Source organism: Lagopus muta, chromosome 1 (genome assembly GCF_023343835.1).
Source record: "Lagopus muta isolate bLagMut1 chromosome 1, bLagMut1 primary, whole genome shotgun sequence".
Classification (NCBI taxonomy): Eukaryota; Metazoa; Chordata; class Aves; order Galliformes; family Phasianidae; genus Lagopus; species Lagopus muta.
The window spans coordinates 137,080,578-137,106,755 of NC_064433.1; the positions used below are offsets into that span (position 1 = coordinate 137,080,578).

The following is a 26,178-nucleotide window of genomic DNA, read 5'->3' on the forward strand; positions in this document are numbered from 1 at the left end:
TGAATTACTTTTAGATAAATATTTCTTCTAGATTGACTTTATAACCTAGACAGTGCTCTATTATCTGTTTTAAATATGTGACCCAAAAAATAACAGCAGGTCTTTCAACTGAGACCTGAGCAAATTCTAATTCCTACCAAACTCTCATAGAAACCAGTGGAGGTTTCTTTAGTGTGGGTTTCAAAATGTTTCCTGAAGGGAAAATAGAAAAAAGGGGAATATAGAGTATATAGATCTGAGAAGACTATCAATGAAGACTTAATTAAGCATACCTAGTTTCTGATTATATTGCACTTTTGGTGGTCTTCGTGTTCTCTGGCTCAGCCAAGATAGTGATTTATCTGTTGTTCATCAGCTTAACCGTGGTAACCGGCTGTTTCTGTCCTCTGGTAGATAGGAAAGACAGAGCTTATTAGCTTAAATGCCTCTCCCTGAAAGCTAGGAGGGGCTGTGGATGTTATGTCATGTGATAATGTGCTGTCGTTTCCTAGTGGATGCCTACTGGAATTGTAGGCAGTTTGGGGAATACGTGCTGAATGAAATACTTGAAGCAATTTCTTTCCATCCCAACTTTTTACCTCAGGTAGTATAGCTTTCCATGGGATGTATTTAAGTCTTCTCCACTTTGTAGCTGTCAGCAAGGGAGGGCATTGGGCAGTTCAGCCAGGAAATGTATCCCATGTAGCCCACCACTGAAGAACTTGCTCCGGGGCAGCTGCTAGCACACAAGGAAATGAAGAGATCAAAGGTAATCTTTGGAGGTCTGGTTGCCATACATGCAAATGAGATGGGAAAGGTCAGATTCATCAATCACTGCCTAGCAGCATTCGTACCGAGGTTTCCCTTGAGACAGGGGACTTTTTTGTGAATGTTGTGTGCAGCAGCCTTCTCTAGCAGCTTGAAGAGAGTGCTCAAGTGACTTTCACTTAAGAAGAAAGATGCATAAGCTTATATACATTAGTGCTTAAATGAAATCTCAAAGAGGGCATGAAAACCAACAAGATGTTATCTGCTCTCTTCCCTTGTTGCCTTGTGAAATCTCAGGACAGGACATGCTGTCTGGTTGGAGTGCTTTCCTTTCCCATTGCCTGTGGGTGCATTACAATGCTGCGTTTTGCACTTGTTTTTGGTACTGCTTTCTATATTGAATTGAAATACTAGTTAAGATTTGCAATTTAATTTTCAGAGTGCTTTGTCTCACTGAAAGTGCTGAATTACAATTAGTTGAAAGAGTGAAATTAATACTGTTGCAATTTAGTAAATAATCCTCAGCTACTCAAAGAGTAGGGTGTGTGAATAAAAATATCACTTTGCTGTATCACTTTTTTTCCTGTTTCTCTTACTTTTTCTTCAGCTGGACATTTTTAATTATTGTGAATTCTCTACTCTAAGGAATCAGCCATGGGTAATTAGAAAGGCAATAGAGGTCAAAGCCATTCAGGTACTCCATGTTCTCCACTCTATTTACTGCCCCAACAAATTGAACATTAAATGGAAAAAATATAACTGATGAGATTCTGATTTGTCTGTGCAATTCTGTGATATGTTTATTTTGATCTTGACCCATCTTTTTCTCTCAATCTTTGAAATGTGGTATTTGTGTAGATATTAAATGGTTCACAGTCACATTGAGCTCCTATGTTTAGTACCTTTTCTCAAGATAAACTATGGCTGTGTTATGATCTTTAAGTACCTTTATGACTTTCTGTTACACCTTAATTTCAGAGCACGTAAAGGATAATTCATCATTGAGCTTTGGACTCATATTATTGTATAATTAGACTTGCACAAGACATTGCAAGTTACAAGTTCTCTTTTGCAGTACATCTTTGGTTTAGGTTTTGTTGGTAGTTCTTTTTCCCTCCTTTGCTTACAACTCCAAAGTAGTTGTGGAATTCTTTTAGGTGAAGTGACGTAAAGTTGAAAAAGGTGAGAATTCATTTTAATAGTGATTTTTTATTACTTCATTTTAGCATCCTCAGGAGGCATCTTGCAGTGAGTAACAGGAATATGTTTTTTACCCTCCATAATGCAGATTTTGTTAAATGAAATTAGGAAAGTGGACACAGTATTGTACAGTGCTTTATACTGAGGAGATTTATCCCTTCATTGACTTGATGGCATTGCTGTAATAAACATGAGAGTTTATTAACTGGAATGGCAGATAGCAGTGCTACATCCTCAGGAACTTTTACATATAGGATAAAGGAAAACAGGGGAGTAGAAATATATTTTTAGTGTATTCTTTTTACTGACATTACTAGGAAAAGCAAATATAAGAGCTGTCAGCCAGCAAGTTAAATGTGTTTATTCACATGCTTTTTGTAACCTGGAACTGAAGCACAAAATTCAAAATTAGATTTGCCCTTCAAAGAAAAGAGCTAGAGCAGTCTATTGGGCTTACATGGGAAGGTTTTGGAAGCAGAGGAGCTCCAGTGGTGGCCTCTTTGAGCAGAGCCCAGCACTGCCCCATATCAGATCAGAGCTGCTGGGTGCTCTGGTGCACTGAGGGAAGAAAAACTGAGAGACTGGAGTGAGAAATGTGAGAAAAGCCCTTCAGACACCAAGCTCAGTGCAGAAGGAGGGCAGACTGTCCCCCTGAAGCCCATGGGCACTATGTGTAGCAGATCCATTTTTAGTTTAAAAAAGCAGGTGTTTTTAGTTTGTCTTTAGTTCTTACTGCTCTACTCTGTTAGTAATCAGTGATAAATTAGTCTTCCCCAAGTCATGTCTTGTTTGCCTATGATGGTAATTGGTGAGAGATCTCCCTGTCTTTATATCAACTTATAAGTTTTCTTTTCATCAAGTTTTCTCCCCTCGTTGCATTGAAGAAGAGGAGTGAGAGTGACTGTATGATGTTTAGCTTACCATAGGTGTTAAACCACTACATCACTCACTCAAAAAATATTTAGATATAGAGGACAGTGAAAAAGTTGCAGTAAATGCCATATAAATATTTTAGCCAAAATGCTAATGTTATTATAATGTTGAAAGTGTAACAAGCCTGTGTCCTGGGGTTTCAGGTAGGCTCTAGATTTATTCATTTTCTGTAATAAGACACATAGCTATCTTTCTCTAATCTTTTTCAGCACTGTGTGTTCCTGCTCTGGGTGTCCTGCCTTGCCTGGCTTATTGTTCTAACTGTAGGTGTATGATATAGTCCTTCAAATCTTCAACTCTTTGAAAGGGTAGATAACAGCAGGACAAGGGGAAATGGTTTGAAGTTGAGGGAGGGAAGATTTAGGTTAGATATCAGGGGGAAGTTCTTTACAGAGAGAGTGGTGAGGTGCTGGAACAGGCTGCCCAGAGAGGTTGTGGATGCCCCGTCCCTGGAGGTGTTCAAGGCCAGATTGGATGGGGCCCTGGGCAGCCTGGTCTAGTGTTAAATGGGGAGGTTGGTGGCCCTGCCTGTGGCAGGGGGTTGGCAATTCATGATCCTCAAGGTCCCTTCCAACCCTGGCGATTTTGTGATTCTGTGAAGTCCTTCATAGTGTTCTTTAGCATCTGTGTGTTAACTACTAACTTCTGCTTTTCTTTGTTCTCCTTTTGATATGATCTTCAATTGTTTTCAGAGAGGTATTGAAGTTCTGGGTCTTGTAGGCCACCAATTTAAATCTTACTGCAGCACTAGTAGTACTAGTTGAATATTTTAAATTTGACTGCCTCTTTGTATATGGAATTTATTAATTATTTTATCCTTTCCTGTTTTAGCCCTGAGTTTTTTTGATAGACTTTTAAATATTTTCTGTAGGTTGCCTGCTTTTGCTATTAATGTAAAGGTCCTTTTGTAGGTAGCTTTTCCAAAATCTGATACAGATGTACTGGAAAAAAAATACAGGAGAAAGCTTGCTAGTGGGAGTAAGAAGGAAGACTTATTGGGCTGCAACTCTCTGTTCCCTTTTCCCATTCAGTTGGTATGGGATGTATCTCAAGTCATGTAATGAGAGAGCAGTTGCAGTTATTTTGCCCTTGTTCTTTTGATCAGACTGCTTTAGCAAGCAGAGCAGAGAGGAATGATCAGTATATCATTAGCTTTAGAACTTAATGAAAGATTTTTATCTTTCATAGTTTTAGAAACAATTAAAGCAGAACAAACAATTGTGTCCTCAGAAGAAAGTGATTCTGCCCTCCCACTCTATCTTGTTTAATAATTTTTTCTCCTTTGTGTCATTTTATCAGGAAACCATAATGGGGAGAGAATGGTAAATAGAGGTCAGGAGATGACTGTGAAAGTCATCATTCAAAGTATAATATGGCCTAAAAGAAAATGTTTCTCCTCTGTTTCTACAGACAGCTACTAATGAAGCCTTTATACAAAAACAGTGGATATCTAAAGAAAAGGATATTTTCCTTGCTTGCAGTCTGCAGAGTCTAGTAAATAAATGTGTGCTGAGTGTCAGAGGTACCTTCCAGAGAATGCATGCTACTGGCTCACTGTCTTTAATTGCTGCTGACAGAGGAGTAAAAGCTGACTGAGCTGGGATGGAACTAATCTAGGTGAAGGCTATTACTGAGCTGCTAAACACCAGATGGCTACACTCAAGGGAAGCTGTAGCTTCTCCTTCAAGACTGGGAAAAGGGAATGAAAGCAGCCAGTAATGCAGCATTAAAGGTAGTCCAAGGAGAGATAAGAACAGGAGCCCAGCTGGACAGACAGGACTTGGAAAGCGTTTTGTATTTCAGTGTTATCATAAGAGTTATTTTTCTAAAAAGAAAAACTTCTTAGTAGAATTAACTTATCAAAGAGGGAATCCAAGGCTTATCATACAGAGATATTAAGATATTATAGAAGTTAAAAACAACAGTTTAAGGAAGTACTTTCATAGATCTGTCTACTAGAAAACATGGAGATTGACTAAAATAGGTGCTGAAAAAGGAATATGGCTATATTGTAACATGGCCATAAGGAATGCATGAGAGAAGAACAACTACTGCTGAAGAGACAGACTTTAGGAAAATGTTTTCTTAGAACTACATAAAAGATGAAACTTCAAAAAGGAATAAAAGTGTGTCATTAGAATAGAAGAATAAGTAGAGATAGCCCCAGGGCAGAAGTCTAGTAAAAGAATAAGTATGATGAGAAGAGGAAAGGCATCAGAATGTTCCACTGACAGAAGAAATAACTATTGAAACAGATTCTGAACTTCATAGTGAAAGAATGCTAGAGCATCGGATGAGTTAGTCTTTTTCCACAGGAAGGAGTCTCAGAAAGTAAAATCTCTGCTTAGACATGAGACTGATTCTTATGTTTGAAGAGTCTGTAAATGCTTATTGAATGGTTAGAATTTGCCAAGAAATTTATGGACAGTGGTGAGAGAATTGAATATTTCTGCCTGTGTTCTCACAGTGAAAAGTATTGCTTGCTTGCAGAAACATCAGAAATGTAATAGGAACTGGCTGACAGTAACACTACTCAACACTGATTTCTGATGTTACAGAACATAGCACATAACTGACAAAATAAAAGTGTGCAATTTGTAATCCTTAGCATCAACATTTTTTCCATAAAATTAAAAATCCTGGAGGTAAAGGAGAGTTAACCTTGAGGTTGAAGATGGTCTTGAAGGCAATACAACAATATTCATAAATTACTCTTCATGTTGGGAAGAAAAACTACCCCGTTTTTGGGCTGGAGCACATAAGGGCAAGTATGACAAGAAGTGGGCTACATGCACAAAGATGGGGGATTCTGCATTAGCTTCACTGTAATCCTCTTGATTCCAGACAATGGGTGTGAAGGAATGACAAGATAATGAGAATGAACATCTAGCTTTTGACCTTCAGTGAACACAGATCTGTGCTATGGAAGTGATGGTCTGGGAACGTTCAATGACTGGGAGATATTTGAAGGAGGTGAGATTAATTGCTTATCTATGCCAGGTGGCCTCTGTTGAATCAGTGGCACAATTTCCCTGCTGATAGCTCTTAGGGAATAGCTAGGGAATATGAGGAAAACTGCTAGTGAAATTATAGAAGAGAAAAGCTGCCTGGTGGTTGAGAAACTGGTAACAACAAAACAACAGTCTACCTTTTAAGAGAGAAACTATGGGGCTGGGAGTTGCTGAGGTTTCTTTAGGATCAGTCCGACAATGCTATTTTATTTACAGTTTTTGGTGATAACGTTGAGAGGAAAAATAGGAGTATGATAAAAAAAAATTGGCTGAAGATGAAGCTGCAATACCTTGTCACTGTGGGTGAGGATTGGAATTTCATGCTGAACGATGTCTTGGAAGGCTTCAAAAGCAAAAATAGGGGTGAAATTTAAGTTTACAAAGAATAAGGTCATGTTCTGAGCCAGAAGTAACATGCACTTCTGTGATACACTCAGGAATCATCGGCTGGAAATAGCAAGGCATTAGAAAGACCTCAGAGATTTAGTCAATTGTAAGATGATTATATATTACAAATCTGTATCTGCCGATAGGGAAAAGTGATTCTTGGTTCTGTCAGAATGAAGATATTTCCAGCAGAGCGAGAAATGCTTTATTGCACTGTATAAGGAACAGCAGCCTGTAGTTAATTATCTACAGACCTGTTAAAGAACTGTGGATTCTACCCAGGAAAATTGGAAAGATAAACAGAAGAATAGGCTAGAAGTGTCTAAAAATAACTGATCTGTTTAATTTCAAAACAAAACAAAAACACAGCGCAAAAGCAACAAACCCTGAGACAGGGTGGCTGTGGAAACTTTCTTTAAATAATCAAGATAGAGGAGAATATAAAAAGAGCTATTGAAGCCTGGGGTTACTGCTAGCATGAATACAAATGATTATAAAATCTCAAGGAATTAAGACTGAAATTAATTGTTATGAATTCTAAGCAAGTTAGGTGGGAAAACAGCATTCCACGCAGGAGTAATAGGGAAAGGGAAAAAATAAACACCCAAAAACAACCTAATTGGCTTTAAAATCAACCTTAAAATTGTGAATGAGATTAAATGTTATGTATTTACCTTTGTTATCAAAGTAATGCCTCAGGAGATCCATTCTAGTATTATATTCCCACATGATGTCTGTTCAGAGGGCTCTGTAGACATAATTATCCTGGTTGTGTGCTTAAAATAATAAACTAACATAAGGAGATATTAAAATCTACATTCATTCAAACACCAGCAAATAAAATTTCATTGTGGGTATTTGATAACTTAGGTTATGGCTAAATTTCTATGGTATGAAATCAGGCAGGAAAAAAGTTCATGGAAAAAGCTCTAACTTTTCTCAAATATTTGAAAAGAAAATGAATAACAGGCAAGAAAAAAAGAAAAAAAGGATTTTGTTATCTATGAAAAGAAACTTGAAGGACATAAAAGGTTGCATGCATAGTCGCTGACAGTAAACTGAGAATGATACTCAGATCTGTAATTAATTGTTTGCCTCAGCAGTATTTGTAAGAGAAACTGCAGTGCATACTGGTTCATAAAACCAAGTATTGTCCCAATGGAGGTATGAAAAGGCAGACATATGAGAAATATGCCAGTGCAAGCACTTGATTAAGCAAAAAAATGATTAGAAAAAGAATTACAAAGAAAAAAGTGCATTAAGGCAATTTCTTGGTGACATTTGCTTGAAGTTAAAATTTAACAGTTCCTGTTGAGTTTCCATGTTTTGTTATATATATTTCTTATATAGGTTATCTATATATACCTATATAAGAAATATATGGAAATGAAAAATAAATTGTAAGATCTAGTGCAGTGGTTTTCAAAGTGGAGTGCGTGTCCTGAGGGGTGCACAAGCCAATCCATTGATGTGTGGGAGGTATATACTAGAACCTCTCTATGTATTTACTTTTTATCTAAGAATATGAAAGAGAAAATTAAGCTTAACTAGTATTTCATATTTCTTGAAGATGGCGCCGTCATTCTGTCTGTATTTGTCTTAGGTCACATACAATAGGCTGGGTGTTCTGGAAGAGTGGGTGACCCACAGAACAGAGTTGTTGACAGTGGTGTTGTTGCTCATTCACTGGCTTCAGCATATTGCAATGTTTTGTGGTTTTTGTGTTCCCAGTGAAATGAATTTAGGGATTATATTATGTAGTTTAAACTAAATGAACACTCACAAAATGGCCACGTGGCTTTAAAGGATTTCTGCAAAGAAACCATGGATTGAAGATAATGTTGTGAGCGCAGATTAAGAAGAAAATGGCAAACCAAACATTTCACCCACTCCTAATATAAACAAGATGATTGGCAACCATGTTATGAGGTAAAAACAGCGCAGATCTAATCAGGTCGAATCACAGAATCACCAAGATTGGAAAAGACCCCCAAATTCATCCAGTTCAACTGTCCACCTATCACCAATATTTCACCACTAAACCACGTCCCTTAGTACTGCATCTAAATGTTTCTTGAACATCTCCAGGGACAATCTCCAGCACTTTCCTGGGCAGCCTATTCCAGTATCTGACTGGAATATATTTCAGAGAAGAATTTTTTCCCAGTATCCAGCCTGAATCTCCCCTGGCTCATCTTGAGGCCATTTCCTCTTGTCACTAATAGTGTATGGAAAGAGTCCCCACCTCACCACAACCTCCCTTCAGGTAGCTGTAGAGAGTGTTAAGGTGTCCCCGAGCCTCCTCCACACTAAACTATCTCAGTTCCCTCAGTTGCTCCTTGTAAGACTTGTGAATGGATGATGTTTAAAGTCATGCGCTGAACTTAACAATAGATATTTAGAAGCGTCTTTTGAAGTTTTTCAATTAATAGAGAAAAACAAGAAGCCAGACACTGCTGGGGAAATGCTTGTTCTTTCTGCTGCATTAAAACTGAAATAGGGAAAACAACATGGTGGCAAAGTCTAAAATGGATTCTTTTGTCAGAAGGTAGCTTTGCAAGATATATAGAAAGCAGTGCTGAAGATTTGAAGAAACAAGTATTAGAACAAATAATGTAGGGATTCTATGGTTGACTGCAGGTACATATCTTTTAACATGTTTCAGCTTATGGTACTTGAGAGGTTCTGTTTCAGTACTGAAATACAAAAGGAAGTACTTTCTTGTGAGCTGCTAAAAGGAAAAGGTACCAAAGGGGATATATTCCCAGTAGTAAATAACTTTGGTTAAAAAATAAATAAATTCTTGTTTACAGAAAAAAAAAACCTCATACACAAAAACTCAACCATTTATGTCAGTTTATGTGGGAAGGTTTTGGTAGCAGAGGAGCTGTAGGGATAGCCTCTGTGAGCAGAGCCCAGCAGTGCTCCGTGGCAGTCACAGCCAGCTCTGCTGCTGCAAATGGACCCTCCATTGCCAGAGCTGAGCCACTAGCAATGCTGGGTGTGCTATTGGAGAGCAGAGTAAGGAAGGGAGAACTGCTTTTCTACAGCAGCTGGGAGTGAGAAATGTGAGAGAAATGGCCCTGTAGGCACCAGGGTCAGTGAAGGAGGAGGGCAGGAGGTGCTCCAGGCATGGAGTGGAAGCTCCTGCAGCCCAAGAGAAGCCCTTGGAGGAGTAGGCAGTGGCTCCACAGCCCACGAACACCGTGCTGAGCAGATGTCCATGTGCAGCCATGGAGGAGCCCATGGGACCACAGTGGATGAGGCCTGGAGGAGGTACAGCTTGTAGAGCTGCAACCATAGAGAATAACATGCTGTGGGGCTGGGAGGGCTTCAGAAGCTGCCACCTGTGGGAACCCATGTGGAGCAGTGCCTGAAGTGTGGGCCCCGTGGTATGGAGCTGTGTTGGGGCAGTGCTGGGAGAGCTGCAGCCTGTGGGAAGCCCATGGGGATCAGCTCCGAAAGGACAGTATTGTGGGATGGACCCATGTGGAGCAGGGACACAGATGAAGTGTTATGGAGGTGTAAGATCTTGTCTTGGGGAGAAGGTGTTTTTAGTTTGCCTTTTATTTCTTACTTTCTAGTCTGTTAGTTATCAGAGATAAATTAGTCTTCCCCAAGCTGTGTCTGCTTTGCCCACTGCAATTGATGAGTGATCCATTGTCCTTATCTCCACCCATGAATGATGTTTTTCTCTTTTCTGTTTTTGCATATGTTTCATCCTATACATTAGTACACTGGTATGCAATTTATAAACAAATAAATATATGTATATTGGGAGTGCATACACAAATTTTTTACTGATAAGGATGATGAGCAATAAAATAGTTTGGAAACTGTTGGTCTGGTTATTAGAGCAGTAGCCTAATGTGATGTGAAAGGTCTAGATTAGTACTGCATGTGACTCTCTTAAGGTCTATGAAAGGGCTGTCTGCTAGAAAGGAAATTTAGATGTTTTTGGCAGCTTGGTTGAAACAATTTTCAGTGTGCTGTTAGTGTTAGACCTGATGGAGCAAGATATGCACGTATATTGTTTCCTCTTATTTGGAGGTATTTACCTACACAGATGTATGCTTCCTCCCTCCGAGTAAGAACAGGTTGCATTTGTCCTTTCTTTTAGGCACTCCTGAAAAATATGAAATGTTCAACACTTCTAAGATTCCCTCAGATTTCTTCTTTTAATAATTAATCAAGTTATTCACAACAGCTCTAATAAGCCAGCAGCATATCTTATCTTTGAATTCTCTCACCATCACTCCTCTCTTGAAGCTAAGAAAAAAGATCAGCTCACAGAAGATGAACAAACCTTCCAAAATTCCAATAAAATGGAACAGAGGAATAGTAGTTGTGATTCCCAGATTTAAGGGAGCTGCTGTCTTTTTGGATACGGGAAAGGAGTGAGAGTTACTCCATCAAATCAGTTGATACTGTTATTTATTTAGGCAGAACAAACCTACGGTGTTAAAAAAGAAAAAATTGCCAACCCCAAAGCCCAACAATCCTTCCTTCCCTAAAATCTTATGTGGCTTTTTGTGTGTTTTCTTTTGGGAGACATTGAAATTAAATGAAATATCAATGTGGTGTATTTTGAAATGCGTAACATAGAAGTGGTTGAGAGCATGAACCTATAAAAAAAAAAGGTCATCAAATGAATCTTCATGAATTCTTGAACTGATGAACAAGCTGGAAGGGCAAAATGCAGCACTGATACACTGATACAATTTATTTAAAAAAAAAAAATGGCAACTTGTCATGATATGCTTTCCTAAATATTGATGTGTACAGTCACTGAAAGGTAAACTGCTGCAGGAAAAAAACTGGTGTATGTATTGAAAGCAAATGATTTAGGTGAATTACAACAGTGCAGAGTTAGTGGAGGTGATAAATAGGCTGACCTGAGGGTTGGTAAAAGGCTCGTTTGCTCATGCTTCTGAAGGCTTGTCATGGAAAACTGGAGAAAAGCTATTGACTTCCCAAACAAAGAATAATTGGTCTAGACTATGCAAAAATGTAGGTAGTTCAGTTCAGTGTAGAACAGCATAAGGTAATGAGACTGATATGTGTGATGGGAGTTAAACACCTGAACTGAGAAACAGTGGAAAGTTACAGGTAATTTTTTTGATTTTGTTTTCTCTAATGAATAAGATGTAGCTACTGTTTGCAAGGATGAAAGGCTAAAAGGATGTTGGAAAATGTATGAAAGCTGAAATATGAAACTGCAGGATAAATATGTTTATAAATTTCTGAATAACAAATACAGCTTCAACTATGTAAAAATCTATCAAATCATAGTTACCTTCTTATCAAATGAATATCATCACAAACTATGAGACATTGCAAACTTAATAAATGCTAAATGTAGTTTTTCCAAAATATTAAAAAATGCTAAGTATTCATTGAATTAAATATTTCAAGATTAGTGATGATAGCGTTGGTTGGGAAGAAGAATGTTCACAAAAGTTAGGAGAGTATTGAATTTTGGTAGAATGTATTTTGGAGGGATGAAGAAGACCAGGAAATTGTTAGAGAATGATTATGGACAAATATTACTGGGCAAGATAACAGGAAGATGATAGATTCCTGTGACCTCATTACCTACTGCTAAGGTGGATGAACGCAGTTTAAAAAATCTATTAGAATACAGATGGGCTACTCAGAATTATGTGTTTGAAGTATTTGTTTCAAATTTATCTAAAATTTGGTCAGTTTTGCAACAAATGCAAATATACCTGGAATCTTAGAGTTGCTGATTTTATAATTGAATGTATAAATGATATCTGTGATCATGCTTGTGTTGGTAGAAGTTACAGGTGTATGTTTTTCTTTTCATATAATCAGTGAGGCATAGGACTTAGATTTCCCCAGTGTTTGGTTTAAGATTGTAGTGCCACTTTTTTTCACTACTAAGGCACAGGAAAGTAATAGGATAGCCTGTTTGTCTGGTGAGTTCTCTAATCACACTCTGGTGTTCTCAGAAGCCAGCTCTTCTGTATGAAGATGACTGGCATGCTAAGCTTCCCAAATAGTCAGTCTTTCACACAATGAATTACTTGTTCGTAGAGTGTATAGATTTTATTACTAACCTGCAGGACAGTATCACCCTGACTGCTGATTAAGCTGCTTTAGAGTCTCTTCCCTGTACAATTGGATGTCGATGTTATCAGTCAACATAATGAATGTCTCATAACAAAAATGCAAATTAGCCGAGGTAAATTAACGTTTTTGTACTTTCAGTTTCTGATGTGAAATGAATGCATTGGGCTTTACGCAACTATTGTTTCTTAGATGCTGTTTAATCCTTTGCTTTTTATTCTGGACTCATTCTACTGATATTTCTTTATTTTTACTGTACAAACATAAATGACAAACTTTGTCATTTGCTCAACATCAGTAAAATGATAATATCCAATGTCATACCTGAAGTAATGCTGTTTTTTTTCCACATGCCATTTGAAGCATTTTATCTTAGTTTCAGCTGGGACATAGTTGTTTTCTTCAGTGTCTGGTATGATGCTGTGTTTTGGTTCTAGGAGAAGAATAATGTTGATAACACACTGATGCTTATAGTTGCTGCTAAGCAGTGCCGTATAGAGCCAAGGCTGTTCTCATATTACCTGCTAGTGAGGAGGCTGTGGGAGGCTAAGGAGATGAGAGGGAACAGGATTTGCACAGCTGACTTAAACTTGCCTAAGGGATCATGGAATCATAGGATGGCTTGGGTTAGAAGGGACCTCAGGCATCATCATGTTCCATCCCCTCTGCTACAGGCAGATGTGTCAACTGCTTGATCAAATACTAGATCAGATAGCCCAGAGCTCCATCCAGCCTGGCCTTACACTGCAGGGACGGAGCATCCATGATCTCTGTGGGCAACCTTTTCCATCACCACCTCATTACTCTCTTAGCAAAAACTTCCCCCTGACATCCAATCCAAATCTCCTCTCCTTTAGTTTAAAATGATTCCCCCTTGTCCTATCGCTATCCATGTAAAAAGTTGATTTCCCTCAACTTTTAACAACTTATAAACTTCCTTTTAATATTGGAAGGCCGTAATAAGGTCTCCCCGCAGTCTTTTTTTTTCTTTCCAGGCTGAACGAGGCCAGGTCCCTCAGCCTGAAGTGCTCCAGCCCTTGGATCATTTTTGTGGCCATCCTCTGGACCCTCTCCAAAAGCTCCACATCTTTCCTGTGTGGGAAACTCCAGACTTGGATGCAGTGCTCCAACTGGGGCCTCATGAGGGCACAGTAGAGGGGGACAAATGCCTCCTTTGCACCAGCTGGCTACTCCTCTTCTGATGGAACCCTGGATATCATTGGCCTTCAGGGCTGCAAGCGTACACTGCTGGCTCTTGTTAAGTTTTTCACAAACCAGGACCCTTAAGTCTTTTTCGGCAGTGACATCATGTGGAAGGAGAGTTTTGAAGGGAATGGGTGCTCACATCTGGGAAGAAAAGGCTACCTTTGCACTCAGTGGGAGAAAGGAGAAAATCGTCTTGTAAAAGAGGGACTTCAGTTTTACCTATAAATTTAAATTGAGCCTGTAAGGTTCTGGCTCCTCAGAATCATTTTCCAGTCTTCAGTGAGCCATCAAAACCAGCTTGCTTTCTTTACTGCTCCACGTAGTTCTTCAGCAATACTTCAGGATAGGGAACTCTTTGTAACTCCAAATTAAACTAGAAATTTCTCCTACTTTTCTGTTTGGAGTGTGTAATGTATTCTACCCTATGTACTAATGTATGTATCTATAGTGCATATATTTATACACACACAAAGATGAAATGTAACAGGAAACATTAGTAGACAAGGTCTCAGAATGTTTTGTTTTGTTTTAGCTTGGTTTGTGCTCTGTGCTTCGCAGTATTGTGGTTGATCATCAGAAGATGCTTTCTCTTCCTATTCTTCCTACAGCCAAAGTGTGCTTTACCACCTGTCCAGTGTTGTACATAAGTCACAAATCTTACTAACCCAGAATCTTTTTGTTTCCTAAATATTAGATTGATTGACCTTATGTAATTAAAAGCTTTATTAATATTTATTAAGTCACTCTTAACTTTATCTGTGCTGTTGTGGCTTAAAGACTTTCTGACAGGGAATTCCAGAGGCTCACGCTTGTGAAGGAGAATTTTCTTCCATTTGTTCTAAAAATAAAAGGCAGTAATCTTGCAAAGTGACCTTTTGTTCTAGTGTTATGAGACAAGGACTGATCTTTTTTTTAGTATGCCTGTCATAGTTTTTAATTATTCCAATTAAATTAAGTTAAAAAGAATTTTTGTTGTTATCAGAGTCATCCAGCACTTGAATAATCTCGTTTTTTTTTTCTTCTGTAAGCTCTGCAGCTGATGGGGAGTGTACAAGTCCCATGTGCCTGAGCAGATGGGGAAATTTTTAGTCTTTAGCCATCAATGCTCTTTGATGGTTCCCTTATAATTCTCTTTTTTTGCCAAATAATTTGAAGCCTGACAGTATCAAGTCAAATACCCATCCTTCTGTGCTTCAGTCACCTTTTTGCTGACCTTGTTCTGATCCTTTGTCTTAAAAATAGAGCTGAATACCATTCGAAATGAAGAGAACTTTTCATTGTAATTAATATCAGGAATAAATTTATTGCCATCTTTTATTATTCACATTACAGTAAAAATATGCAATGATGATGAGGCAATATATTCTGAGATGTCTTCTTGATTTTTTTTTCTTACATTCAGAGAAAACGGTTTCATTAAAGGAGTAAAAATTTTGTTTCAGCTTATTTGTGTGACGTTCAAACTGGACTACCCAATTCGTATAATTGTTCTGATTGATAATTTTTTTGCATACTAAGCAAAGAGAAGGACCTTCTTCATGCTTTTTGTGCCCCTCCAGATATCCTAATGGTTCACCTTTTTGTCTCTTTTCTGAGAATCTCTCTCTAAAACTTCTTGATAGGTGCTTTGACTCAAGAGTTCCCCCCATAAATAAGAATATAATACAGGATATGGCTTTCTTCTTGTGCTTGGTTTTGGAGATGAGAATCGTGGATACAGTTCTTCACTATCTACTTTTTTGTATTATACTTGTTTTTTTTTTTAAATGCAGTGCAGTTTTGTGTTTTTTTGTTTTTGGCAGCTAGAATACTTCCTGACATTACAGCAACTACATATTGCAAGAGCAAGATTGTTTCTAATCATTTCTGTAGAGACCAAAGGGTTGGATGTTTAAAATTACAGGTGTGTTGGAGCCCTAGGCCTGTGCTGGGAAATATTGTACGTATGGCTCAAACTCATTGATAGCATTCAGTGCCACACTGACTCCTCTAGGTGAAGCTAAGTTAAGGAAACCAGACCACAGAATAACTCAGAAATTGAGGTCTTAAATTCCAAAAAATCTATCACGTATACTAGGAGCATGAATATGAAGAACAGCCATGAAATCCAACATGCCAACTAATTAAGATGCGAGTAAATATCTTTACGCCTTTAGAATTAATAGGATGATCCCAAATCCTCATGAATATTGTACAGCTAGGCATCTAAATAGTGGTAACTTGAGAAACATACATTATTTTTCATTTGATAGCTTCTGATTGTAGATTTTAACTTTTCATCTCCTAACTGTATGAAAAATGTTACTGAAAACCTACTGTACTTCTGCAGCGTTATCAGAAGTGTTCAGTACTGGAACTGAGTGGGCTCTTGTTATGCCTTTTACAAGCCTTCCAGCTGATGGGCAAAATTTAAATCCCCATGGTGTGCAAACAGATGGGAAAATGTTGGCCTTTAGCTTTCAGTCATCAGTGCTAATTCTTTTATCTTCTGAAAGCACTAGTGGAACAGGCTATGCCTGTTACACAATCTGTAATATTTGCCATGGCAGTCACATATACATATATTTTTGAGTCTACTGAAAATCCTTTATGTGAAGTGACGATGCCTGCATTGTATTAGCTTTAAGGAAAAAAAAAAACCAAACCCTTCTTCATAAATTAAATGATTATCAGAATGGTTGTGGTAATTTGAATGATGATTTTAAAGTAGTATTTTTAGTATTTGAGCACTCCAACAGCAAATGTATTTTCAAATGCAGTTGAATATTTCTGTAGACATCAGTGATTTTATATGTATGCCTCCACATGACACTTTTTAGAGAAAACAGCCACTGTATTGGCATGTTTCTTTATTCTTTCTTAACTCATCTTTTGCAGAGGTTATGTCTGGGATTTTGGGGATGCTGTAATGTTCTTTCTGCACTCTGGCATGCATCCAGAAATCTTAATTTCTAGATTAAATACATTAATGAAAGGTCTGTTTTGATCTGGAGCTATGTTGCATAATCAATTTTGGTGCTCCTTTCTGCAGTGTGTAACCAGAAGTGTTGTGAGTTAAAGAAGTTGTCTTCACATAGCAGCTGAAATTCTTAGGTTACACAGAGGTGATTGAATTCCCAACTGTATTTGTATGAAGTGTCCTTTAGCTGGTCTAGCAAGTGACTATAAAGGAAAAAAGAAATAGCAGTAATGGCATAACACAGCATATTATTAATACAAATGCTTGATTTTTAGAAACTATTTTAATGTTTTGGTGTAAAATTGTCAACACTGAGTTCTCTTCTCCTTTTTTTTTTTTTTTTATTATGTCTTGGTTCTTTAGGCTGTATTGTTACAGACATAAGGAATTGAGTGTTGTGTTTGTATGATTTGGGATTTTGTATACCAAAACTGAATCCAAACGTTTATTTGTGCAGTTAACCTCATCCAGATGGCAGACAGTTTCTGCCTCTTTTGAAAGAGTAATTTTGGTAATGTGACAAACATGGAGCATAGACAGTAGTAACTCATACAGAGTATAGAGCCCTGAAATAGTCACTCTGCTGCCCATAATCTATGGGTAACCATTGATTCAAGGTTGTAGAAGTTCTTGGCCCGGTATACTGGACCGACGTACCAGTTTATTCAGCTTCCCTCTCTGCAAATACATTTAAGAGTAAGTGAGAGATTCTCCCGCTTGTGTTAAGGGAGAAATTGTCTATCTTCATGAATATGCCTTAATGTGCTGCACTGCTATGGAAGAAGTCAGCTGAAAAGGAGGATTTGTTCCCTTCATTTGTTTCTCTGGCCACACAAGCACATGTAAGGCATATGGAGAACACTTGTTAGTGTATCAGATTACAGGCATGATAGATGGTGTTAGATCTTTCCAGTTGTTATTTTGATTTGTGATGCACTGATTTCACTTCTGAATTGCTGTACGGAGTTTGAGTTCTTGTTCAGATTGTTTTGAGAAGTGACTCTTGGGAAAGGAGAAAATATTTTCAGTTTGGAAATTCCTACACATTTCTTGAATTTCTTTGATGCCTTTAAAAGTTCAGGTTTCAATCAATCAGAATTCATGAGGAAAACCTATAATTTTGGAAATCATACACCCAAGTTTGGTATCAATTGCTGTCAGAGTGTGATGGTGTTTAGATGTGGAACTTTGCTACCTGTAAGTAACTGAATGGCCCGATAGAAGCTGTAGTTTATTATTTGTAAAACAGAATACTTTGAAGATCCAGTCATCAGTCTTAGCTTACCAGTATTCCCATTTAATCAAACACTATGGATGTCCTTTCAGGTTGCAGTGATGGAAACTGCTCTAAAGGGGTGAAGAGCAGAGGCTTATGAAGTGCTGCTGTTGGACAGATGAAATTTTAATTTCTTTGTTTTTCACTAAGATTTGTAAAAGAAAAAAGCCTGTTTGGAATACCTGCGTGGCCAATACCACTATTTGGGGAACGATCCCCACTCCTGTCTTTCCTGAAGGGACAATGTCTTTTTGTTTTTGTTTTCTGTTCCCCTGGGCCACTTTGGGGAGCATTAAAGCCAAATAAGAAGGTAGCACAGCCCCGAGGGAATTGTACTATGTGCCATATATATATATATATGATACACTATACTGGAACTTAAAGATCTTTATAAATTGCTTATAAATATTAGTGTTTTTCTGTTCTCTGTTAAGTCCAGAGGGAGGAGCAAAACAAAGGAAGATATTAGAAATGTTAAGCTGCATGGTAGACTCCTAGCCCTGAATCAGCTCAGAGGCAGATAGCTGGCTTTTCATCTGCTGCATTTTACCTTCTGTTCTGGCAGAGGAACCTTGTTTTACTCTGGAATTGATATAAACTGATTAACTATATCCCTGTTATCTGCAGTGTCAGGAGGAAGGTTCTTTCTTAAAAATTAATATGGAGAGAGTTAAAATGAAAGTGTTAAGATGTCAGTCGGCATCCTGAGACAATATCTAGATTCAGTGAAACAGGTTCAACTACACTTGTACTGCACTCATGCCTGTCATTTTTCTTCTTACTAAACAGGCAAGCCTCAGTTAAGATTACAGCAGGAAATGGGTAGGGGAATTGTCAACAGAGAATTTCTAATTGTAATCACTGAAACTTCTTTTTGTTTGTTTGTTTGTGGATTTTTTTTTAATGCTTTTTTCCCCCTCAGGTCTACTAGTAACTAAATTGTTATTTCTGTGGAATAATTTCCTGCCTACAGGAAGTCTGCTCTTTAAATGAGTAGGGAAGAAAATATGCTTTTGAACTGAGAGCAGCTGCTGAGTCTCATTTTATCTTTTATTTTGTTGTCTGTGGTTTGCTAATGTGAAGTCTTCAAATTTTTTTGATCCTTGTCTTGAGAACTGTTCCTGTTCTGCTTAATATCTTGATTTTGCGGGAAGTTAGATCCATGGCTACTGACCTGTAACACAATGCTTCTGCCTCTATCTCATTCATACTTACTTTTTCTTTCTTTCTTTCTGTTTTATATCCACACGTATTCCTCAAGTTGTACTGTATTTATGATTGCCTTTATTCAACCTCATGAAGCCAGTGTTGGCAATCCTAGGAAAAACAGGCAGTGGCTGGGTAATGATTGTAAATATTGCTAATACAATAGAATAGAATACTTCAGTTGGAAGGGACCTTCTAAAAATTAAGTCCAACTGCCTGACCTCATCAGGCCTAACCAGAAGTTACAGCATGTTATTGAGGGTATTGTCCAAATGCCTCTTAAATGCTGATTGGCACAGGGCATCAATCATCAGTCATCTCTCTAGGAAGCCTGTGCTCGATCACACTCGTGGCAAATAAATTTTGTCGTATTTTATAACATACCTGTGACTTTCTGCTATACAATTGAACATCAATTACTTAGCTTTTTAATACATAGTGATCTGCATGGAACACAATTTTGAAAAGAATGGTTTAAAGCCTGCATCAAAATACAAGACTTTCAGCTTGAACTTCAGTAGGTCCTACTGAGCCTTCCTGGATACTACCTGGCTTCTAGCTAAAAAGGAAGCAACTGAAACATGCTCTTTCAGCCAGCTAACACCTGTCAACACGGCAGTCCCTGGATGCATTAGTTCTAGCATCACAGCTTGGGAGATAAGCTCCGATTTTAAGGATGGAAGTACCTTAAAATTCTGCAGCTAGAATAATGTACAGATATTACCAAAGTCTTTTGGGAATCTCAATATATTAGGCATCTTCTAAGAATGCTTAAATCAGATTACATTTTGACCCAGACATTTGTGGTGGTATTTTATTTCTGGACATAAAATCTGATGGCTAGAACTCCTAAGCAGAATATAGGAGATAGGTGGTTGCAGGTGGCTGGAAAAAGGTCTAACCCTCAAATTTGTTGGAAATTAAAATAAAGAAGTTCTACAAAAAAAGAAGAAAAGTGTAGAAATTAAAATAGGGTTAAAAAGTGTGCGGTGAAATTAGTCCTGTGATAAATTGAAGTCTTTTCAATCATCGTTTCTGGAACCAGAAGGGAAATCTTATCTCCTTTTGCCAGCCAAAGGTATTTTCCCTTTGGCAGTGGGCTCTGATTTGTGAACGTAGAGGAGTACTATACAAATTTGGCACCATCTACTCAGCTATTATTGATTGCAGGCATTCTCCCTTGCTTGGAATTTCTGCATATGGATGTTGTTCCACAGACCTGTACACTCAGTTCAGATTCATTTTGCATTCTGAATTGAATTCTGTATTGAATTATGTTTCTTTGGGAACATTTTTAATAACATATTCCATCTAAAGTCTTGCTAAAATGAAGCAATTTATTATTGGAGTCAAATATTTTTTCTCGAAAGTATAACCCATGGGAGATAGTGAATAAAGTTTTTCAAGATATTCATCTTCTTTTTGAGAAATGGTTGAAGGCTGAGGATGTGTTGAGAATGAGTAAGCCAGAAACTTTTCATATATGCTGGGCAAATATGTAGTCAGAATGAACAGGTGAATACTATGGCTTCATACTATGTATGCTTTGAAGTATTGGTACTTACAATTTATATCATACTAACACTTTGCATTCAGTTCTGAAGCTCCCAACACAAGAAGGACATGGAGTTGTTGGAGCAGGTGCAGAGGAGGGCCACAAAGATGATCATAGGGCTGGAGCACCTTCCCTGTGGGGACAGGCTGAAGGAGCTGGGGCTCTTCAGCTTGGAAAAGATTGAGAAGACCTTACAGTGGCCTTCCAGTACCTGAAAGGGCCTACAGGAAAACTAGGGAGGGACTTTTTATAAAGGCAGGTAGAGACAGGTTGAAGGGAAATGGTTTTAAACTGGAAGAGCATAGATTTAGTCTAGATATTAGGAAGGAATTCTTTACTGTGAGGGTGGTGAAACACTGGAACAGGTTGCCCAGTGAAGTTGTGGATGGGAAGGCCAAGGCCAGGCTGGGTGGGGCTTTGAGCAACCTGATCTACTGGGAGGTCCCTGCATGTAGCTGGGTGTTGGAACTGGGTGATCTTAAAGGTCCCTTAGGTCCCTTCAAACCCAAACTATTCTATGATTCTATGCCACTTGACAGATGTTTGGTTTTTTTTTAATGGGAGATTATGCCTGAACTTGGAAAGAGAAATACAGGGAATTGTTCCACCTTTGATGCCAGTGTAATGTACTGTAAGAATTTTAACTGCAGTTGTTTGATTTAAAAAAAAAAAAAAAAAAAAAAAAAAATCATCTTCAGGGAAAGCCTTGGTATTGCTACAAAGACAGAAGAATTCTGGTCTGTTGGTTGTGCCTGTGTAAATTCGTGCTGTACTGCTGGAGCAAATGAGCTCCTTACTTGCCATGAGATGCTTTGCCATGGTCCTGAATGTCCCTCCTTCCGTGAACTGGGGTCATCATACTTCCAGGTTTCAGTAGTCTGTGCATGTTCATGTTCCCCTGTGGAAAAATGAAAGTGAGTAAATCCATTTGGGATTCCCCACATTTCCTGGATTAGCACAAAGGTTACGTTACAGTTTATTTACAGCAACCAAATGGCAATTGGACAATTGGCAGAAAAGAGTCTGATGAGGTAGTGAAACCGTCTGGGAAATCCTGTACTCCTTCTCATGTGCCACAGTGTATATATTACAGAATACAAGTGAAATGGATATTTGATGCAATTGTAAAAGGTTATTTATACTTATTTGTATACTTCATGTGTACCTGGATTAATGAAGTTGTTTTTCATTTATTTGGTTATGAATTTGCAATTGTAGGCGTGCCAAAATCTGGTTCTAGAATGTAAAAATTTCAACAGTCAGAATTACCTCAATTAAAAACTTCTCACAAGCAAGTTACTGTCAAGTAGTTACAGTGGGGAGGTCTGTCTTCCAGGACTCAACATGAAAGAGAGGAAAATGAGGGAAAGATAAAACTGTATAAAAAGAAAGCGATTTTTATCCATTTACCTTTTCTCAGCTAGTTTAGCCATATAGACAGAAAAAGGGATTAGCTACCCTGGGAATTTTTCTTTTCTTCTTTCCTTTTTTTAGATAGTTTTCTCAAAGGTGAATTATTTCTGTTCAGATTGTCTTTGAAAGCATAGCTAAGCACAGAAATGGGATTAAGAACTATTTTTGGGAATGCTCTAAAGAAATGGAGCTTAACAAATATTTCCAGTACCTTACTCTTTGTGTACTGAAATGTGTGCGTGTGGGGTTTGATGATGATACCAAACTGTATTAAATACTTGGTACACTATATCAAACGTGTTTATTACTTAAAAACTCCTGAATAATTTATTTTTAGAGGGAAATATTACTTTTAAAAGTGTAGCCTCATCCTGAATTGCTTTTTCACTTGAGTTCCAAGAACCAATCCTACCTTCTCTGTCCTAGTTTTCTCCAGACTTGACCTTCTTTTTGGTTGCAGTTCATTGTGCATGCTTTTTAAGAAATAAGCTAATGTAAAACTACCCAGTAAAATTATTTGGAGCTGAGTAATTCTATATTGTATTCTTCCTTCAGTGGCATTAAATCTTAAATCCAGGAGAAAGAATGAAAATTGTGCTGCAGATCAAGTTAAATATCCTACTTTTTCTGAATTTAATGTCTTTTTTTTTTTTTTTTTTTTTTTTTTTTTTTTTTTTTCATTTTCTTAGATCAAGAAGTAAGAAAATGTGTGTAAACTTGTGTTATTATTATCCTTCTGAACTGCCTCTGGCAATTCTTGGAAATTATTTACATGCAAGGAAGTATAGATACCTCCAAGAGTTTGTGCTTTTTCGCTGCGTGCAGGTCAACTAGATATTTACATGTGTTAGTTCATTGACTCTGCTATTACCAGCAAACTCCTTGAGTCACTGAATGGAAAGAAAAAAAAACACAAAATCAACACCTAACACTCTGCTCAGTAGTGGAATAAATGCTGTAAATAGCTGTAAAGCCATTCTGCAAAGTGGTTATAATCTTCAAATCCATTCTTCATTTGTTTTTTTCATCATATCTTTGTCTAGTAGAACAGGCAAGTTGAAACTTATTTTCACCGTACTATAGTGAATGCAACATTTTATACCTTTTTCTTTCCACATAAGTCTCCTTCTGTTCCTTTTCACTAAGCATGAGAGTCATCTCTTGTCTAATCTGATCTAGCCACTTGGCAAATATTCATCTTAAATAAATATGCTATCTAGGTTCCTCTAGTCAGTCAGCAGGATAATCATGAAAAGAGAATAATGTATTTCAGAGCAGAAGAGATTGTTTTGGCAGATAGGATATCACTGTATAGGGGATCCCAGATGTTTGAGATAGTTGTTGAGACAGCTGCAGTGAGTCATTCTTTGATGCCTGTATCTCCCCTCTTGGCTACAAAGGATTCATGGATTTTTTTCAAGGGTTCATGAAAGGCAGGTCCTGCTTGACCAATCTGATCTCCTTTTATGACGTAGTGACCTACCTGGTGGATGAGTGAAAGACTGTTGTCATAGTCTGTGTTGACTTCAGCAAGGCCTTTGACACTGTCTCCCACAGTATTGTCCTGGAGAAGCTGACAGCCTGTGGCTTGGACCAATAGACTCTTTGGTGGGAAAGAACTCGCTGGATGGCTGGGCATGGAGAGTGGTGGTGAATGAAGTTAAATCCAGCTAGTGAGTGACCGGTTACAAATGGTGTTCTCCAGGCATCAGTACTGGAGCCTGTCCTCTTCAGTATCCTTGTTGATGACCTGGATGAGGAATGCCCCTCATTAAGTTAGCAGATGACACCAAGCTGGGAGATGATAGAGTCACTGTCCTGTAGGATTACAAGAAACATTTAGGTATCATGCTGAGGGACATGGTTTAGTGGGAAATATTGGTGATAGGTGAATGGTTTGGCTGGATGATCTTAGAGGTCTTTTCCAACCTTGATGATTCTATGATTCTATGAAAAGGAAATCAGCAGATTAATTCATATCACTCCAACTTCAACACTTGAAGTTTGGTAATGTGAAATCAAAATGGATTTGCCAGTTCTTGGTGGCATATTTCACTCTGATACTGGAGTTGACCCTATTAAGCGTTTTTCTTTGGCATGATACTTAGAATGTAAGCTCCTAAAAGAAGCAGTCATACCTTCTATTAGTAATTCTTTATTACAGTTGACCTCTACCACTGAGGTTTTAGGAAAGGCTGCTCTTAGTACCTCTCATTTTTATTAGCTAAACTTTTATCATACAAGCTATTAAGAAAAGTAATTAGAATTACCAAAAGTCACTCTTATTTCATAATTCCTTTCAGTTAAAAGTCATAGAGAACAATACAAAAGAATTAAAATTATGACCTCTTAAAGTATATATGTGGCATTTTACTGTAGTGTAAACTCAGAAATTAGCAATATTTTAAGGGATATATATATATTTTTAATAAATTACCCTTCATGATGCAAATTCTAACACTAGCAGTATTTAATATAGGAAATACAAGTTTTCTTATCATTCTAGTGGTTTTTCTTAAATCTTCTCATGTGTTTATTCTTATCTCCTCCTCTTTACCTCCTGGTGGCTCCCTTTAGTTGTCTGTATTGAATTTTGAATGAATTTTATGGAAATGTCAGCCAGGCTCCTTTAGGGATTACAATTATAATAATCATGCTTATTTTCATTGTCTTCAACTGTCAACAAATGGAAATTTTTTTTAGTAAGAGATGGTTCTCTTTGAGACTCGATTGGTGGATGAGGCTGTCAGAGGTTGGGCTGGCTGACAAGGTTACCTTTACCAGCTGTCTACCTGTCTCTCCTGCGTGGATGTCTGTGCTGCTTGTCAGTCAGCTTTTGAACCAGTGCTGTGTTCCAAGGCAGACTGTAATTGGCAACAGCTTACTTTACTTTAAAATGCTGTGCTACAAACTGCGACTGTTCCAAAAGTCACTGACAAGCAGCTCAGATATTTGTTTGGTAAAGACCAACTGGACAACTAGAGTGGTGACAGTATCAGCTGTCCCAGGCAAAGCCAGCCTTTTTGACATTCAAAGTCCTTTATTTTTTATTAATGTTCAAGGTAACAGCCTGCTAGGAACTCCAGCTTTGAAATATTTTTGAATGGGCAAGTTAGCTGGTCCTGGTATGTAAGAATTGTCTTTTGGGATTTCATTGCATACACATAAAGTATTTTTTATTCTTGCATGTAGGCTGGAGCAAATGTGCTGCTGCAAGATGTTAATGGAAACACAGCATTTGACTATGCTGTAGAAGGGACTGAATCCAGCAGCATCCTTCTCATGTACCTGGAAGAAAACGGTAAGTCTGAGTCTGGTCTTTTTTTATTGAACTTGACATTGAGTTAAAGCGTATGTATATTCATTTGACCTACATAATTGCTAAAGCCACTGGAGCTGTATTAATTTGGAAATGAGGGGAACGAAGATGATTTGGAATCAAAAAGGTTTTCAGTATGTTCAGATTGGAACAACTAACATAGATTAGTGATAGTGGTCACTGTCAGATCTCTTATCCCCATTCATATGCAGATGCTAGAATGTGAATTCAAAGCAGAAAAACAATACATTGTTAAAATTTAACAATTTAAAATTTAATAGTTTGCTGTAGTTGAAAACCTTAATAGTTGATGAGAGAATCATCACATGACATATAGTATCTGTACTATGTAGTCTAATGCTAACTTGAATCTGTGCAACTGCAGTACAATGTTAGTAGTGGGCTCAGCTGTGCCAGTGCTGGGCCCATTGGAGCCATCTGGAACAGGCCATGTTCAGCACGAAGCAGCCTCTTGCCTCCTCTTACAGAGGCAACCCCTGCAAGTCTCTGTGCTACCAAAACTGGGAGTTGACTCAGTGATCCTTGTCCAATCCAATTTGAGATATTCTATTTTTCTGTCATTCTGGGAAAACCTAACAATTGTATCTACCCATATATTTCTCAGTGCTGGCACTTTTTAAATGACAAAAACAGCAATATGAAAATCCCTGATATGTGTCTTTTTCATCAGGATTTGATTGCTAGTAATGAAAAAAAAAATGTTAGGGAAAATACACCAAAATATTCTAAGATTGAGGTTGCACTGTAGAAACCCTGGTAATCCAATGCTGCGAAAAAATGTGTACTGTTTCTTTGGTGTGCTCAAGAAAAGCCATTGTTACAGATCTGTATTGTTTCATAAAATTACTTCTG

At 37.8% G+C, this 26,178-nt stretch overlaps 1 protein-coding gene across 6 annotated transcripts in view; it reads left to right on the forward strand.

Moving 5' to 3' along the window:
* Positions 1-26,178, forward strand: part of MYO16 (myosin XVI) — a 373,785-nt gene that overhangs the window by 137,976 nt on the left and 209,631 nt on the right. For all 6 annotated transcript variants that reach the window (XM_048957497.1, XM_048957167.1, XM_048957264.1 and 3 more), the window contains exon 5: positions 25,179-25,287. In XM_048957497.1, the coding sequence (XP_048813454.1) occupies positions 25,179-25,287 (109 nt within the window). The remainder of the gene's footprint in view (positions 1-25,178; positions 25,288-26,178) is intronic.